Raw genomic sequence first — 18,458 nt, 5'->3', positions numbered from 1 at the left:
TGTATGACTGGTGCACCATCCCAGGTGTTCAGTGCAGCGTGCAGTTCTCGTGTTAACATGCTGGTAAATAAGACAGGAAAGATAGCAGCATGTGAATACATCCAATCAAGCTGAAATCATTACCACTTTGTAAACCAGATTTGTGTACTGCACAGTTTGTTCTGCACCAGCAGTTGTAAGTACACTGACAGGTGTGTCAGTTAAATACCTGCATGTCTGTAATATCCGTTAAATGGAAAAATAAATATTGCTCAAAGTAAGAGGAAAAACAACAGGAATTAAACATACACATTCTCACAAGCTGTTGAAATCTGTCTTACGTTTTCTTCCTATTTTACATTACGCTGCTCATTGCGAAGTTATTATTGAATATGCAATTATAGCAGTTCTGTGTGTGACGGGTGAATGGATGTGGCTAGCGATCTTCAAATCCCGTTCATGCCCACAGTTCAGAAGTGGTGGTGACATAGTGTTGATTTCAAGCAGCTTTGTGTGGTGAAGGCGAGAGGATGTGCAAGCGTTTGTCACTCGCCGTGTCGTGCAGTCACACTGGCCCGTGGGTTTTTTTTGCATCAGTTCGTGCCAGCGCCAGCCTTTTATTTTTTACTTCCCTGCTTAGATGCTGACAACATAAACTGCGAATGTATTGATTTGCCTGCTTCTGCGCTGAAATCGATCGACGAGGGGGTTCTGTCATGGGCTGTTCGATTCTGTTTGGACACAGTATTGACTTTTCCTTCTTCCCCCCCACCCCTCATTTTTAGCTATGGTTCAGCTTCATCTTCAGCTGCCGCACTGACAGCCCAGCTTCAGTGAAGTATATGGTGTTTCTCTACAGCCGGTGCTTTTTGGATGTCCCCTATCCTTTTTTTAGGTCTTTCTCTGCCCACTTTTCCCTGGAAGATCAACCCAAACAGATACTCGTTGGCCTTTTTTATATTCTTCGTCTTGTTTAACCTTTTATTTGTACAGAATAAATATGATGTTGTTGTGAAGTACGGGAACGTAAAAGATGCAGTTTTGGTATTTATCCGTAATTGGCTCAGATTGCTGTTTGGTTTAAAGTGCTGGATATATCCCCCTCAAAACAACATTTGTTTGATTCCTTTGCTGTGCTCAGACAGAGCTTTTGCTTCAGCAGCAGGGATGCCAGCGGCTGTGAAGCACAAAAACAGTAGTTGCTGATATTTTTTATTCAAATCAACAATCCCTGAAACAGAAATTGGTATATCAGAAACTGGCTGCTATGTGTTAATGTCAGACACTGTCTCTTTCTATTAACTGTGAGGATGTATTTAACTCCCTTGCTTGCTCCGGGGCATATTTAATGATCCCTTTAACAGCAGGATGAACTTGTACGTTTTTCCAATGAATTCAGCTTGGTGTTTATGAATATTCTAGATGATTATCAAATTTGACATTTTTTGTCTAGTTCTCAAGGCAATTGCTTGTGATAAAGAATACAGTGATTTAAATACCAACATATATAAACACACTCACACATATTTACACCTCTCTCTCTCTCTCTTTCGATCTTATTTATCTATACACCTTTTTCCTCATCTCTCTTCATTTACAAGTAGGTTTTCCCCTTTTTTCCATTCAGTCTCTTGTGGGTGAAAAATATGAACATCCTATCCTGCCTTTGTCCTTGGTGTGCTGTTACTCCTAACTTGGTTATCAGCAGCTCACATTCCTTTCTTGCAACATATTATCTGCAAATTACCTTCCAATGCAACTGGCAATTCAGAGGTTAATTATTATTATTCATAAGTATTGATTAGGAAACAGGCACACATGAAACAAACAAACCAAAGCAGAGCTTGAGCTCCCCTGGAGGCCCAGTGGCCGAGGGAACTGGTAGAGCAGAGTGGAGGTTTAAAAAGTACACGCAAAGACAGCAGATCTGACACTCCAGTACCAGCAGTAAGCAGGACTGAGTAAATGAGGTTACATTGGTTAGTCTACATGTATGGTTCTGAAAGATATTGCTATTGAGTTTACTGTAATCCACTCCTGAATGAGAGATTAAGCCACACACTTTGTGCACCACGGAAAAGTAGGTGTTAATTCTGCTAGTAAAACCACGGTAGCCCTGCAGTGGCCTGTGAGAGCTGAACACAGCACTGAAACCTCCACGGAGATGTGTGCATTACCAAGCCATCTGTTTTTTTTCCACTCGGCAGTCTTGATATATAAACATTTATACTCAAAAAAACTGTTTTAATACTAAAACACAGTGAATACACATCAATCACAATTTTTTCAGACCTGTAAGCAATATATCATTTAGTTACTTAATCTCTAAGCTGATTTCAATTTATATTAATCAGTGTATATTTATTTAGCCATAGTAGTCTTTGCACTGGTCACAAATTACATCGGTCTAAAAGTTGATCAGTAAATTCTGCCTAATCCTGTATAATACTGCCTCCATATTCGGTATTTCTTCAATGCAAGCTGGAGGACAGTTCTTGTTAACAACTTGCCAGGCTGCAGGAAGCTGGAACCGCGACAAGGGTCAGTGATTGTAAAGCCACGCCCTCTCCCCCCACTGAAATCTACCCCACCTCAGCAGCACTCAGTCAGTTATGTGACTGAGAGCTCCCAGCCATTATCGGGGGAGTGGTGCAGCTTGGATCAGCACCAGCCACCTCCGGGCTGTAGGATCCAGTTGGCATTCTCAGTGGATGCTTTTAGCAGATGAACCCCTTTATTTTTGGCTACAGTGAGCGAAAAAAGTATTTGATCCCCTGCTGATTTTGTACGTTTGCCCACTGACAAAGAAATGATCAGTCTATAATTTTAATGGTAGGTGTATTTTAACAGTGAGAGACAGAATAACAACAAAAAAATCCAGAAAAACGCATTTCAAAAAAGTTATACATCGATTTGCATGTTAATGAGGGAAATAAGTATTTGACCCCTTCGACTTAGTACAAAGGTCAGACGTTTCTTGGAGTTGGCCACCAGGTTTGCACACATCTCAGGAGGGATTTTGTCACACTCCTCTTTGCAGATCCTCTCCAAGTCATTAAGGTTTCAAGGCTGTCGTTCGGCAACTCGAACCTTCTGCTCCCTCCACAGATTTTCTATGGGATTAAGGTCTGGAGACTGGCTAGGCCACTCCAGGACCTTAATGTGCTTCTTCTTGAGCCACTCCTTTGTTGCCTTGGCTGTGTGATTTGGAAAAACACCCCCAAAGCATAATGTTTCCACCTCCATGTTTGACGGTGGGGATGGTGTTCTTGGGGTCATTCCTCCTCCTCCAAACACGATTTGATTTTGGTCTCATCTGACCACAACACTTTCACCCAGTTCTCCTCTGAATCATTCAGATGTTGGCAAACTTCAGACGGGCCTGTACATGTGCTTTCTTGAGCAGGGGGACCTTGCGGGCGCTGAAGGATTTCAGTCCTTCACGGCGTAGTGTGTTACCAATTGTTTTCTTGGTGACTATGGTCCCAGCTGCCTTGAGATCATTAACAAGATCCTCCCGTGTAGTTCTGGGCTGATTCCTCACTGTTCTCATGATCACTGAAACTCCACGAGGTGAGATCTTGCATGGAGCCCCAGACCGAGGGAGACTGACAGTTATTTTGTGTTTCTTCCATTTGCGAATAATCGCACCAACTGTTGTCACCTTCTCACCAAGCTGCTTGGCGATGGTCTTGTAGCCCATTCCAGCCTTGTGTAGGTCTACAATCTTGTCCCTGACATCCTTGGACAGCTCTTTGGTCTTGGCCATGGTGGAGAGTTTGGAATCTGATTGATTGATTACTTCTGTGGACAGGTGTCTTTTATACAGGTAACGAGCTGAGATTAGGAGCACTGCCTTTAAGAGAGTGCTTCCCTTTAAGAGAGTGCTCCTAATCTCAGCTCGTTACCTGTATAAAAGACACCTGGGAGCCAGAAATCTTGCTGATTGATAGGGGATCAAATACTTATTTCCCTCATTAACATGCAAATCAATTTATAACTTTTTTGAAATGCGTTTTTCTGGATTTTTTAGTTATTATTCTGTCTCTCACTGTTAAAATACACCTACCATTAAAATTATAGACTGATAATTTCTTTGTCAGTGGGCAAATATACAAAATCAGCAGGGGATCAAGTACTTTTTTCCCTCACTGTAATTCATTGATGTGCTTCTCATGCAAATGTCACTGAGAACACCAGAGTATAGATTTATTTTCACAATGCACTTAACTCCTTGGTGTCTGCTTTAATCCTTGAGACCCAGCCTATGAATAAGTACATGAAATTAGCATTTTGGCTCGGTAAAAGGATTAAATAAAAAAAAATGAATATATATATATATATCCATTTCACTGCCGTCGCTCTTCATTTCATCTTACTTCAATTTAAGCAGCTGGGCAATCTGTTATTAGTGCTTTCAGAGGTCTTATAGAAAGGATTAGGGTTATTAAGGTAAGGTGTTAATGAATCTCCGGCATTGCTTGTTATGGGAATGCTTGATCTCCATGCAGTTCATTATTCTACATTATTCTACATTATTCTTCTGTGGTATAGCTGGTGGTGAATATTCTAGTGTGCGCTGTGTGTTCCTGGAATAGGATGGTGTGGCTAAGCACATCATTGGCTGAGGCCACATGATAGTTTCTCCTATTGTCAGCATTGATTACATTGTCTCTCATATATCTTTCCCCCCTTTAATTTATTCTTTGGGGTGTGTGAGTTTAAGCTAAAATCTCAAAAAATGAAAGTGGAATATGTATGTACACTTTATTTTCTTACTGGCTTAGGTGGTGTTCAAGCATCATGTCTCAGCAAGTGTGTCTCAGGGAGTTTAGTGGTCATAGGTGCACAGAGTTTGCATTGCAGAGTAGCTCATGAAAGCGATCTGCCTGTGATGTGACAAATAATGAAGTTACCGTGGTAGTCTCTTGGGGTCAGCCTGGGGCTTTCACCTGCCCCTGTAAAACCCAGTAAACTGGAGAGGACAGATGCATTACATAAATTAATCAGTAAATTAATGTCAGCATTGGACAATATTTGAGAAATACATATAGTTGCTTAATGGCCGTGACATTAAATTAGTATGCAATTAGAAATGTACTTAAGGAAGTGTGGCACAGGGTGGCTGCTCCTCTCATGGTGTTGAGATGCTGACCAGATGTCCTTATACATGTTGGATGTGAGAACTCTGGGAATTTTTAAAGTTGTTTTAGGGTGGCATCTGGGTGGAGCAGATGTGGGAGAGAGATATGGGAAAGGACTGGGAGCCAGACAGTACTGTTAAGGATTTATTGTGCCAGTAATTCTCCTTGTCCGATGCGGTTGTGTTGTCAACCATCCTGATATCCTAGAAGATAGTCCATGTAGCTCGGAAGGTGCAGCCGGTCAGGATGTGAGCAGCATGTTCAATGAACTTGTGTGCGCAGAAAGGACTGTGAGGACACAAGAAAGGTAAATGTGTAGACATCAGGGAATCCCCAGAGCGTAAACACTTCAGTCTACTCACAGTACCTGGAGGTTTGAACTCGATGTGCAACTTGGTCCCGAGTACACACACAAAACTCTTTAGCATGAGAACTGTGCTCAGATGAAGCAGATACCCACGCAACTCGCTGCAGTAGAGAAGTGTTCTGTTTCTTCGGCTTGATTTTTGAGATAATGTAATCTAAAAGAACCTGCCAAAAAAGATGACAACAGGAAAGCATCCTCTTTTGTCTCACCCTGTATTTTGGGGAATTTGTAAAACACTGATCCATTGTTCAAGTGGCTTCTGCTGTGACAGACTGCCTCTGAGCAAGTTACCGCTCATGAAAGTAAAACTGCACACAGTAGTCACAGCCGGTGTCTAAAATATCTTGACATCCAACACGGTGGCATAAAGAAGCACTCAATGTTTTGTTATTGTATTTGCAGCACAGGGTACCTAGTCCTGATAAGTTCTTCTCAGAAACTTCTAAAAGGCTGAAAAGGCAACTTCCTCTCATTGATGCCAACGGTAAACTTCAGAAGCTTCTGTAAAAGCAACTTCTGACCACTTCATGTCAATTCCTTTATTGTGTAGAATGAGACGTTTTGGAATGAACTAATCAATTCCTTTCTTTTGAAGTATTGAACGTCCCCAAAGTTGCTTCAGCTCAGAAGATACAAAGCATTCCCAGATGGGGTTTTATTCCCCCAACCCCTAACTTCAAAAGACTCGTTAGTAATCACCGATGCAGGTTTTCGCAGGAATGCTGGGAATTTATTTTCCTTAAATTTGTATTTATTTATCTATTTATTGCTTTGATGCTTTACAGTCACCTAGGTCAGCACTCTTAAAATGTATACCCGTGGGAGCAAGCAGCCTTCTTGTTTTCCTCTTCTTTAATTAATTGACGTTATTAATCACTAGATGGAATCAATTAAACCCTGCTCTGATATCTGAAACAGGTCATGATACACACCTGGTAAAGGTACTGTTTACAGTTAGGTGCTTGAGGACTGGAAAAGAAATGCAGCGATTATAGTCCGTGTATTATTCCCTGAAAATAATCTCACAGTGCTGACAAACCTCCATCTTCTTTGGTCATTTAGTTTTTTCTTTGGGTTTAAAACTGACTGTAATGTAGAATGAGAATATTTTAGCATGATTGTACATGTATTATGTTTTTTCCATGTGTGGAGTTTTTGGGAAAGTTGTGATTTTATGTATAATTGACTTAATGGGCTGCAATATTCGTATCTACTCTGAAAAACCTCCCAGGAAAAGGCGTAGTTATTCTCGCTCGATGTTACCTGATTCTGCAGAGGTAATCTTTGGAGTGTAGGGATGTACTGACTTCATGTAAGAATTTGACCATTATTATTTGATCATTGCTGGTGACGGCTCCAGGATTACGCTTCAGCCTAACCCTGAAAGTCTTCTCCCACTTTGCTGCTGAACTCCTTCGCTTCTCGATTCGAAAACTACAGAGAAGTTAAGAATCTGGTTATCTGAGAGAGACAATAATACCCAAAGTCTGCATACAGATGGAGCCAGGCGGTTCTCCGTTGCTGTTTTCTCAACTGGATCTTTACTTCACTAGTCATGAAAGAGACAGATGCCAGTTTCTAGCTCTGGACTGACTGAACAACCTTTATACCTGAAAAGCTATTTTAAAATTCTTGACTTAAAAACAGACCATTAAGAAGGAGTCTGTAAGGAATTGTTCTGAAAATATAATATGGAGTGATCTGATGCCACTTTCCACACAGCTAATTGCTCTTTGGCTTGATGCACGTCTGTGTAAAAAATTACTTTTTTTTAAATCCAAACATTAGGGCAATTATAATTATAAGCTATTTGGTTTTGCCACCAGTCCCTTCTCCAGCACAACCTCTTTGAGACCAGGTTTGCTGATTCCTTTTTAGGATTAATCAAAAGAAAATTTTCATTCCTCTGAGTAAATATTTCAAATTGCAATAGCTGCAACTACATTTTGAGAATTGCCAGAGATAACAGTGGAAATATTTATGTAATATTTAAGTGTCTTAGGGCTGGTTTCATAGGCAAAGATTAGCACTAGTCTTGGACAACCCAGTGTTATTGTTACTGGAGTACTGGAAGCTGTGAAACCAGTATTAAACCAAGATCAATCCTTGACTAAAAGCGCTATGTTAATTCATATTGTATCGTATTTGCCATAACCCACAGCACAAGAAGGTCTTTACTCCATTCTGCCTCCAAATAAAGATATTCAGTGCAGAAATACCTAAGTAACCTGAGATATCTCACTAGACCAATGAACAATCATCTGGCCTGGTAACATGGTCATGTTTTAGTTATTCCACAGCACACAGACAACGCACTCTCCAACCATAGTATAGATCCCTGTTCGATATGTTACTTTATTATTTTAACAGGTATTATAGAAAATCTCTTCTCTTTCAGAGTATGTTCTTTGTCCATCTCTGCAAAAGAGAATTGCTTCAGTTTACTGGTTTGCCTATAGGGACTCTTGCCTTTGCTTTCCTGGCTTTGATTCAGTCTCGGGGAGCCAATGCAGAAACTCCAGAATTCACTAACATCCAAAATGGGAAATCGTTTCCTACCCAGCCCCTGCTGGCTACTCAGTGTACATTCGTACAGTGCCTCTCTGGCTGGTGTTCATTGAGAAGATCTTTGTGAAGATAGGAAACACTGACACGCTTTAAAGCCTACAGTGAGGGAAAAAAGTATTTGATCCCCTTCTGATTTTGTACGTTTTCCCACTGACAAAGAAATGATCAGTCTATCATTTTAATGGTAGGTGTATTTTAACAGTGAGAGACAGAATAACAACAAAAAAATCCAGAAAAACGCATTTCAAAAAAGTTATACATTGATTTGCATGTTAATGAGGGAAATAAGTATTTGACCCCTTCGACTTAGTACTTGGTGGCAAAACCCTTGTTGGCAATCACAGAGGTCAGACGTTTCTTGCAGTTGGCCACCAGGTTTGCACACATCTCAGGAGGGATTTTGTCCCACTCCTCTTTGCAGATCCTCTCCAAGTCATTAAGGTTTCGAGGCTGACGTTTGGCAACTCGAACCTTCAGCTCCCTCCACAGATTTTCTATGGGATTAAGGTCTGGAGACTGGCTAGGCCACTGCAGGACCTTAATGTGCTTCTTCTTGAGCCACTCCTTTGTTGCCTTGGCTGTGTGTTTTGGGTCATTGTCATGCTGGAATACCCATCCACGACCCATTTTCAATGCCCTGCCTGAGGGAAGGAGGTTCTCACCCAAGATTTAATGGTACATGGCCCCGTCCATCGTCCCTTTGATGCGGTGCAGTTGTCCTGTCCCCTTAGCAGAAAAACACCCCCAAAGCATCATGTTTCCACCTCCATGTTTGACGGTGGGGATGGTGTTCTTGGGGTCATTCCTCCTCCTCCAAACACGGCAAGTTGAGTTGATGCCAAAGAGCTCGATTTTGATCTGACCACAACACTTTCACCCAGTTCTCCTCTGAATCATTCAGATGTTCATTGGCAAACTTCAGATGGGCCTGTACATGTGCTTTCTTGAGCAGGGGGACCTTGCGAGCGCTACAGGATTTCAGTCCTTCATGGCGTAGTGTTTTACTAATTGTTTTCTTGGTGACTATGGTCCCAGCTGCCTTGAGATCATTAACAAGATCCTCCCATGTAGTTCTGGGCTGATTCCTCACCGTTCTCATGATCACTGAAACTCCACGAGGTGAGATCTTGCATGGAGCCCCAGACCGAGGGAGACTGACAGTTATTGTGTGTTTCTTCCATTTGCGAATAATCACACCAACTGTTGTCACCTTCTCACCAAGCTGCTTGGCGATGGTCTTGTAGCCCATTCCAGCCTTGTGTAGGTCTACAATCTTGTCCCTGACATCCTTGGACAGCTCTTTGGTCTTGGCCATGGTGGAGAGTTTGGAATCTGATTGATTGATTCCTTCTGTGGACAGGTGTCTTTTATACAGGTAAGAGCTGAGATTAGGAGCACTGCCTTTAAGAGAGTGCTCCTGATCTCAGCTCATTACCTGTATAAAAGACACCTGGGAGCCAGAAATCTTGCTGATTGATAGGGGATCAAATACTTATTTTCCTCATTAACATGCAAATCAATTTATAACTTTTTTGAAATGCGTTTTTCTGGATAACTGTTAAAATACACCTACCATTAAAATTATAGACTGATCATTTCTTTGACAGTGGGCAAACGTACAAAATCAGCGGGTTCAAATACTTTTTTCCCCTCACTGTACCTGCAATCTTTTGGCTATTTATCAAATACAACAAGCTGAGAAAAGGTGGGGTACCAGGGAAAGAATTGAGTTATTTAATTGATTCAGTTCCCTTCGACTGTGTTTGAGATTTGCAGTTTGGTGTGCTTATCTGCACTGATACAGCAGAGGAATTTTTCTCAAGCAGTAAGCTACAATTCGTTTTTCTCTGTTCTCCAATAATTTCTCTCAACATACAAAAAAGTTCTTCCTTTCATTATGGCTTCAGGCTGCAGGAAATGTCCATCACAAGCAACAACTGCCAATGACAAAATAATTGATCTTCAATCCATATCAAGAAAATAGGTTTATGTTATTGGATGCTCACGGCACAATAATGGTGCATTTAAACAAGCAAACAATGTAAACGAGCAGACAAGACCACATTTGAGAACACTGAGCTTGTGTAAAAAATGCTAATCTTTCCAGAATCCTCCCCAACGTTGAGGTTGGTGGTCCAGCACAGATGCAATGTTTTGTTGTCAATGTAACTGGTAGCTTTTGTGAAACAATTCTGCAACATTTACAATGATTGCTGTAAACCAGCTGTCACTCCTAGTGTTGACAGATCTAGTGAGAAGGAACCAGATACAGAACAGAGGCCTTTTGAGAGTATTAATGACACGGTATTGTTCATAAACGTCTAAAGAAGACGTGCCTAGTGCCTTATACCCTCACTTTGCTTGGTGTAACACTGTCAGGCCTTGCCAGGATTTTGCGCACACAACCACACTGTGAAAGATTTGTGAGTATCTACCCTGGAGCTTTTTATGTTTTTAAGGAATGAATTTTACATGGAGTATCACACCATACATAAGCCGATAAGACTGTGTAAGAACTATAACATCCAGTAAATTTTCCAGTTAAACAAAAACACTCAAGACCTCTTCAGCTGAACAGTTTCTACATCAAAAAAGTTTTTTTTTTTCTCTTCAGTAACAACTACAGTAAGAAACCATCATTTATCTGACATTGAAGTGCACATTAGTTATGCTTTCCTGCATTGAATATATATTCATTAATCAGTGTTTTTAAGTATGCAGTATCGATCGGATCAGATTTATTTGAAATTCCTCAATGTTCCTTTTATAATTAATGCTTGAAGTCAATAAATCATATTTGAATACATGATATATATATATATATATATATATTTATATATTGTTCTCAGTAATTGATTTGTTTTCATGCGCAATTATGCTGCCAACGTGGGTTGTTTCTCAAAGGCTTTGGCACACACACATTAATTGTATGCATCTGCATTTGCTGTAATAATAAACTACACATAAAACATCTGTACCACATAAAGCTTGTGACAGTCGCTGACCAGCACTTTACACACACAATCCCCTATTGGTGTCACCGTGCCCAGGGCAAAATAGAGCAAATCACCCTGAGTGACTCAAATCAAACAACATCTTTAATGACAGAAAGGGATAATACACACATAGCATAGGCTCCCTAGACTTACAGAGACTAAAACTGTAGAAACCACCCCCCCAATAGGCTCTCAGAGATGTACCTCACAATACTGTCTCTTATTATACTGTTATCTCAAGCTTGCTTTAGAGGAAGATCAGACCAATAGGGGTCCAGTGTGGTAGGAACAAAGGAGTACTTGGTGTTGGAACTGGTTGGCAGTTTTCTATCAATAATGGCATCACTGAAAGCTGATTTTTACTTATTTTAAGAACAAACCTGGTTAATATTGGCTAGTGTGTTGACAACCTATGGAAAGCAATTGTGAAAATGGTTTAGGTGCTTGATTTTGTCTTCATGCAGCAGTGTGAAGGTAATATGAAAAGGTAATTAAAGACTTAGTTCAGTATATATACTTTGCTTATAATAATCGCTTTAAGTCATTTAAGTTAAACATAGTAGTAGACTAGTCATCGTAATTTATTTATTTATTTATTGTTTCCTCAGAAAGTGTAGAAAGCAAAGTGAGCATTAAGAATGTGCCCTACAGATTAAAGGAACTGAATCGAGCCAATAATCGACTTCTTTGACCTCAGGGTGAACTCGACCGTATGGGAAGTAGATTCAACATTAGTTATTAACCCGATTTGCCTTCCGGTCTTCCAGGCCCTGACAACTGGCAGTATACCAGGCTTCATTGATGTGGTCATGAACCTCAACTCGCCCGCTCTGCTGGAGGACAATCTCATCTGGCAGGCCAAGAACGCAGGAAAGAAAATGGTCTTCTATGGCGATGACACCTGGGTGCGCCTTTTCCCCAAGCACTTCATGGAGCATGATGGAACAACTTCGTTCTTCGTGTCCGATTACACAGAGGTGAGAGTCTGTCCTGAAGACACAGGGGTGTCAAACTCAACTAGTCTTATTCTGTATTCGTTCTTCACTGTTCTTTACTGTCAAACACAATTAAGCTGTATTTTTATGCTGATATTTTTCTCAGGTGGATAACAACGTAACAAGACATTTGGATACCACTTTAAAACGAGATGACTGGGATATATTAATTCTCCACTACCTCGGACTGGACCACATCGGTCACCTGACTGGGCCCCACAGCTCCTTGATTGGACCAAAGCTCATCGAGATGGATGACATCTTGAAAAAGATCCACACGTCTCTCATCTCCAAGGTAGGGCACAAACAGACGTGGTGTCGTAGTTTCCGAGGAATAATCCCGGATGTAGAAAACTCGCGCTGCACTTTGGTTTGGCATTTAAGAACATAAGAAAGTGTCCAATCGAGAGGCGGCCATTCGCCCCATCCTGCTCGTTTGGTGTCCATTAATAACTCAGTGATCAAGGATCCTATCCAGTCTGTTTTTGAATGTTCCCAAATTGTCTCTTCAGCCACATCGCTGGGGAGTTTGTTCAGATTGTGACGCCTCTCTGTGTGAAGAAGTGTCTCCTGTTTTCTGTCTTGAATGCCTTGAAGCCCAATTTCCATTTGTGTCCCCGGGTGCGTGTGTCCCTGCTGATCTGGAAAAGCTCCTCTGGTTTGACGTGGTTTAGATCATCTGTGTCCTTATTCAAATGGTGTCAAATGGTAATTTCTCAGTCTCCTGTACTGTACTGTACTGTGTTTTTACATATTTTGAATCTATAGAAATCTGTTCATTGTTATTTTCAAAATACTATAGTCTTGCTTTTGACCTCTGACTTGTTGAGTAATGGGTTTTACAAAAAACAAAAAGACAAATGAGTATTTGACCAGATGTCCATAAAATAAAAATAAAGTGGAGCATAATAAATTTAATTAACAAAACAGGAGAAAAAAAACAGAAGAAATGAAAATAACTTCAAAATAAACAAACATATACAGCATGGAGATATTAAAAAAGTGAGATTAAAAATTAAAGTGAAATGCCTAAAGAGCTATGGCTTTGGAAGTAATGAAATCCACTCAAATGAGTTTTCTCCCTACTTAAGCTTCCATATTTAAGCGTAAGGATATCAGGCAAATGCAACTCATGCACCCAAATATTCACAGTGGATTCTCGTAGATGGGAACGTCAGCTCCTAAAATGGGATATTTCTCTGATATGCAGTGCAGTGCATGATTTTATTAAATCTACAGTGACAATGATTACATAATTCCAATCGCTACTGTATTTGTAGTTCATCTTTGGAACACCTCCATACGTTTAATTACACTCATTACTTTAGATCTTGGCAATAATTGAGAATGGTGTAAAATGCAAGTAATGTTCAATGACGTTTGTGAGGGAATTTGTTTAATTTAGGAGGAGCCCACACAGGCACACACACACACACACACACACACTCTCACAGTCACGCACACATACACACTCACTCACACATGCAGACACACTCACACTCACGCACACACTCTCACAGACACGCACACACTCTCACACATACTCACACACTCTCACAGACACGCACACACTCTCACACATACACACACAGACACACACACTCTCACACATACACACACAGACACACACACTCTCACAGACACGCACACAGACACACACTCTCACAGACGCACGCACACACACAAAGGCTCCTGACTTGAACTGTGTAGTTACTTAAAAAAAAAAAAAGAGAAATCCCTGTGTCCGCAGTTCTGTTCTTTTACATATTTAACAGTGGTGTGCATTTGCCCTTTGAGGTTTCATTTGCAAGGCTTAAAGCTTTCTTTTTTTCCATCTATCAAGTGATTTTCAATGAAACGCCCAGGAAAGCTGCATTCTTTTGGCTTCTGGCTGTCTGAGCACAGTGACACAATGGCCAAATCACCTCCTATCCTTCAGTCCCATGACAGCTCCTATGAAACTCGATAAGAGCTTCTACCTACTGTATGCCAGTCTTGTTTCACCTGCACGATTTCAACCTGTGCCCTGAGGAAGACTTATAAAATAGATCATCAGACTGCTGAAATTTATTTATATTTTATTTTCAACATTGTTATTCAGACGAATTACAAGACCCCGAGCGCTCTGGTGGAGCGGGGCCACGCATCCTAAGCGGGGAAGACCACAAATTATGTGCTTGACTCCATAGTAATACATGCAAAAACATCGCCCTACTTAAAACTAATGCCGATTAAGATGAATTACTGCAGATTAGGAGCCCAGCCTGAATTCACTACAACACCTTCATCTCACCGTGTAGATTGTAGAAGAACAAATACTGTAATAAGAATGATGAATAAAGGATATAGCTAGGGGAAACAAATCAGCCTGGGATCAGATCCCTAGTCGCATTGAAGCATTGCTAAAAATAAACTGAACACAATCCTTCTTGGCAAAATCCATTGGTATTAAATAAGATGTAGCCCATGCTTTGACATAAACCTTTTTTTTATGTACTAGAAAAAAGAAACGTGCCGTTTACTCTGCACTTGACAAAGGGGACAGGAGCATTCGATTAGTCATGCAGTCTGTGTGTCTTTTGTTACACTAGCCCTTCTGGTTAGTGGGAAGAGGCGTTTTGTTCTAAGGAGATGCATGCAGTGTCAGTCAACGACAAGTCTCAAGAACATGAGAAAGGGGGCAAAGAAAAGAAGAGGCAGATTGGCCAGGACAGCTCATCTGGTAGTTAATATCATATTGATTGAAGACTTTCGTCAGCCGGGTTGCTTGAAAAAGTCCGCTGCCGCAAGATGTTTTGCTTGCTTGTTCTGCCTGAATAAAACTCGACATCAGAGATCAATATTCTAGGCCGATTAAGTTTTTCAAGTATTGTTAATGCACACATGCCTGGAAACGAGTAAACGGGTGTTTGGCTTCTTTTGCGGGGGCCTCGGAGTGCGCACATGAAAAACATATTAAGAGGACATAGACTGCGTGCACGTGGATGGGTTGATACCCCCTTCCTCAGCAGCAGCCGTTTCTTAGCCGACCTGGTCGAGATGAAGCATAGCGAGTGGGGAAACGGCGTTCTAGGCAGGGGAGGTTTTCAGTGAAAGAATCTGCTCTGTGAGTCTCACAGCTGTGTATTAACATCCCCCACAGGACGCCACACCGGCACAGCATCCGCATGGGCTCCCTTGTCTGTTACGTTTCCAGTTTGGCCTACTTTTCCAGCTGAGTTTAGCTATTGATTGGCACCTGATGTTACTGCTTTACTTAAAATAAATTCATAAAGATTGCAGTTTGGTGTGCGTGTGTGCGTGCGTGCGTGCGTGTTTTTGTTGTTTATTACATTATTTTACAAAAAAAACACAAACATTTTCACATTTAGGTCACATCTTATTAAAGGTAGCATCATAAACTTTCTTTATCTTTCATAAACCCCTGCACCCTCCCTTGGAGAGTCAATTTTCTATTACATCAGGAAGACAGTCTGTAAGTCTGCTTCGATACCATACTGCTTTAGCAATTGCTGTTGTTATTGTTGTTGTTGTTGTTTTAATTGTTTAAATCATATGGGGCTTTGTTTTTAAGCTGCATAATAAGGTTGAACAAAATCCAGGCACTAACTTTTTCTACCAGTATTTGTTCTGATGATGATAAAGATTATTATTATTATTATTATTATTGTTATTATTATTATTATTTTCATCATTTTGTTGTTTTTGTTGATGGTTTATTGTTAACAGTTGTGGTTAAGAATTTGCAGTAATTTCTGAAGCTTGACAACGTAAACCAAGATCTTTGCGTCGTTATAAAATCCTTGGATTTGACAAGTATGCTAAATTTAGGCAAAGGCATTTGATCTTCAGAAACAGCAGTGCAATTCGGAAACCTCCGATAATGCACTTGGGGGATAGGGATACTTAAAACCTTTTCTCTGGGCTTTTAGGGGTTGCCGTTTTCAGTGCAAAGTGCTTAGTGGACACAACTTGAGACTCATTAAAAGAAAAATGTACTTGTCCGATTGACAGGGGCTGAAACATTACACATAGGCAATCTGCTGACTTGAGCTCGGTCCGTCTCGGGTATTTCCTCAATCAATGGGAACACTGAATAACTGCAGTCTGTCTCTCTGCTGCCAGAGGCATTTCTAACCAGTGTAGTTTGATGAGTTTATCTTAGATTAACTAGATTAACTTTTTGTCATTATTATTGTTATAATTATTATTGGTGATTTAAAGCCTTTGGTAGAACATACATGTTGGCCATTTCACATGTTGCTTTGATGCACAGCATTCATTTGATACGAGAAAACAAAACTGAACAACTTGCGTTACTGCATTCAGCCCAGAAATCAGTTATTTGTGTCTGGCATATATAATGACTCCAACCAGGATTCCCAAAGCCAGGTAGCACCGTTGACATAGGGCTGCTGGGATTGAGTGGGTTTGAGTGGGCCAGGGTCTCGGTGCCTCCTGAGCGACAGTGTTTTACTGGTCCTGCCTCTGACACCCTGGCTCTGCTGGCTTCCAGTTTGAAAAGAAGCAGATCGTCTGCCAGTGCACTGTGTATGTTTTCATTTCTCCAGTTCTGCACTGTTGAAATTGACCGAAAGAGACCTGTTGACCACTACGACTTGACCCTGCCAATTGAAAATTAAGGACCAAATTCTGACTGAAAAGCATTAGTTAAATATCTCTTACCACCCACCCTTTATATGAAACTAAAACATGATTAATTTTTTAAACCGTTAATATGATAATCGTTTGGCGACGGGTGAATAAAAGTTTATACTGGGCAGTATAATAACAAGCAGCCTTGACACTGAGATCAGAACACGTGCGTATCCGCTAGCTTGGCCTTGCACTTTATTTTTATTCTGCAAGTGTATAAAATGGAGCAGAATGGTGTCATTGTTGTATTTCGTAAATATGCAGAAATTCAAAACTGACTGAGCTGGCGCTCAGTCCTCCAAATTGCCTGTATATATAGTGACCCCAGACCTCAATGGCAAGGATCATAAGAGCTCCGTTAGATTGAAGTGAACATCTACAGCTATGATCAGATTGTCCCCGAACATCCATTATCTATGACAGACCGGGAAAGAGGTTTTAAATACATGCATCCTTGCAGAGTGGTATTTTTCAGTTATATTTGACCTTCTGCTTCAGAGGCTATTGATGCCCAGTGTTTCCCATCTCAGCGTGTTTCTATCTCACACATTTTTCACGGTCAATTTGCATTACAAATATATGCACTGCATACACTCGAATGTCTTTTTTATGGGATTCATAAAGGTCTGCTCTTATAGCTGAGAGAGGAGTTTTGACAATTATACTAAAATGTCCATCTATAAGCAGAATCTTCCCGGAAAATGTATTTAAAAATTCTGCTGTCGAGCACAGAATCTTTATTTTGTGTTTATTATACAGTGTATAAATTACACACACACACACACAAACATTTCTCTATACATAATCATGGCTTAATCACTGCTTTCTATACCCTGTGTATTTAATTTAGCAAAGATAAATTGGAGTGTACTGTCAATGGTCAAGGTGAAGCGCTTTTTCGCGGTGCCGGAGCACAAGCTCTCTAATGTGATTCAACTTCCCTTTTGGAAATTTTCTTTATAACTAATGCATGAGGGATTATGTATTTACAGGTCATTAAATTCTCCTGTTTGATTTGCTGAGTCCGCAGAATTAAAAGTGCATCTGAATGTGGCGCAGGCTGGCAGGGCTGTCGGCACGTAGGTAAAGAAAATCAAGACAAAGCGCTGAAAGATTGCGCTTGAATTTGCATATTAATGCATAGGAATTATCTTCAGTGTTGTGAGTTTTATTTTTAGTTTTTTTGCTCCTTGTGTATTAATTTAATTATCCAAGAAACAAGATTTTTGACTCTTAATATTACGGTTGTGTTTGCTGTCCGTGCACCAAATATACATCTTAATGGTGACATCAGATTCAGTTTTGTCCTTTGCAGTTACATCCGATATTTAAATGGCTTGGCATTTGTACATTTTACATTTCCTTTTAATTAAGTGTGCCCGTCCTCTTATGTTATTGTTAAATTCAACTGTTTTCCACCTGGGAAAATGCTTTGGATGTATTTTGGCCTAGACATTGAGGGTAGGTATTGATTAGGATGATTTTTGTGTCGTGAGATTTACTGTTACCATCCATGCATTTTTAAGTGATGTTAAATCCCTGATGCTTCTGTAATATACCTGAACACACGGTCTTGTTAATATCCCTGTGTGCAGCTCCTCCTTTCAGAAGGTGTAGCTTCTTAATTGTTCAAGTGATCATAAAATCACTTCACAATAAGGCTGAAAAAAATCCTTATTGGGCTGCAGCCAAGTAAGACCTACTTTTTCCACTCTTTCCTCATCTATGCAAATGAGCCCAAGCCTGCACTGTG

General features: G+C 40.5%; 1 protein-coding gene across 1 annotated transcript in view; it reads left to right on the top strand.

The window, feature by feature from the left end:
- pigg (phosphatidylinositol glycan anchor biosynthesis class G (EMM blood group)) overlaps positions 1 to 18,458 on the top strand; it is a 93,602-nt gene that overhangs the window by 9,630 nt on the left and 65,514 nt on the right. The window contains exons 3-4 of the mRNA XM_066720758.1: positions 11,822 to 12,031; positions 12,156 to 12,344. Coding sequence (XP_066576855.1) covers positions 11,822 to 12,031; positions 12,156 to 12,344 — 399 coding nt within the window. The remainder of the gene's footprint in view (positions 1 to 11,821; positions 12,032 to 12,155; positions 12,345 to 18,458) is intronic.

This window comes from Amia ocellicauda, chromosome 13 (assembly GCF_036373705.1).
Source record: "Amia ocellicauda isolate fAmiCal2 chromosome 13, fAmiCal2.hap1, whole genome shotgun sequence".
Lineage (NCBI taxonomy): Eukaryota > Metazoa > Chordata > Actinopteri > Amiiformes > Amiidae > Amia > Amia ocellicauda.
The sequence above is the reverse complement of the archived record's forward strand: the minus strand, read 5'-3'. Positions and strand labels throughout refer to the sequence as shown.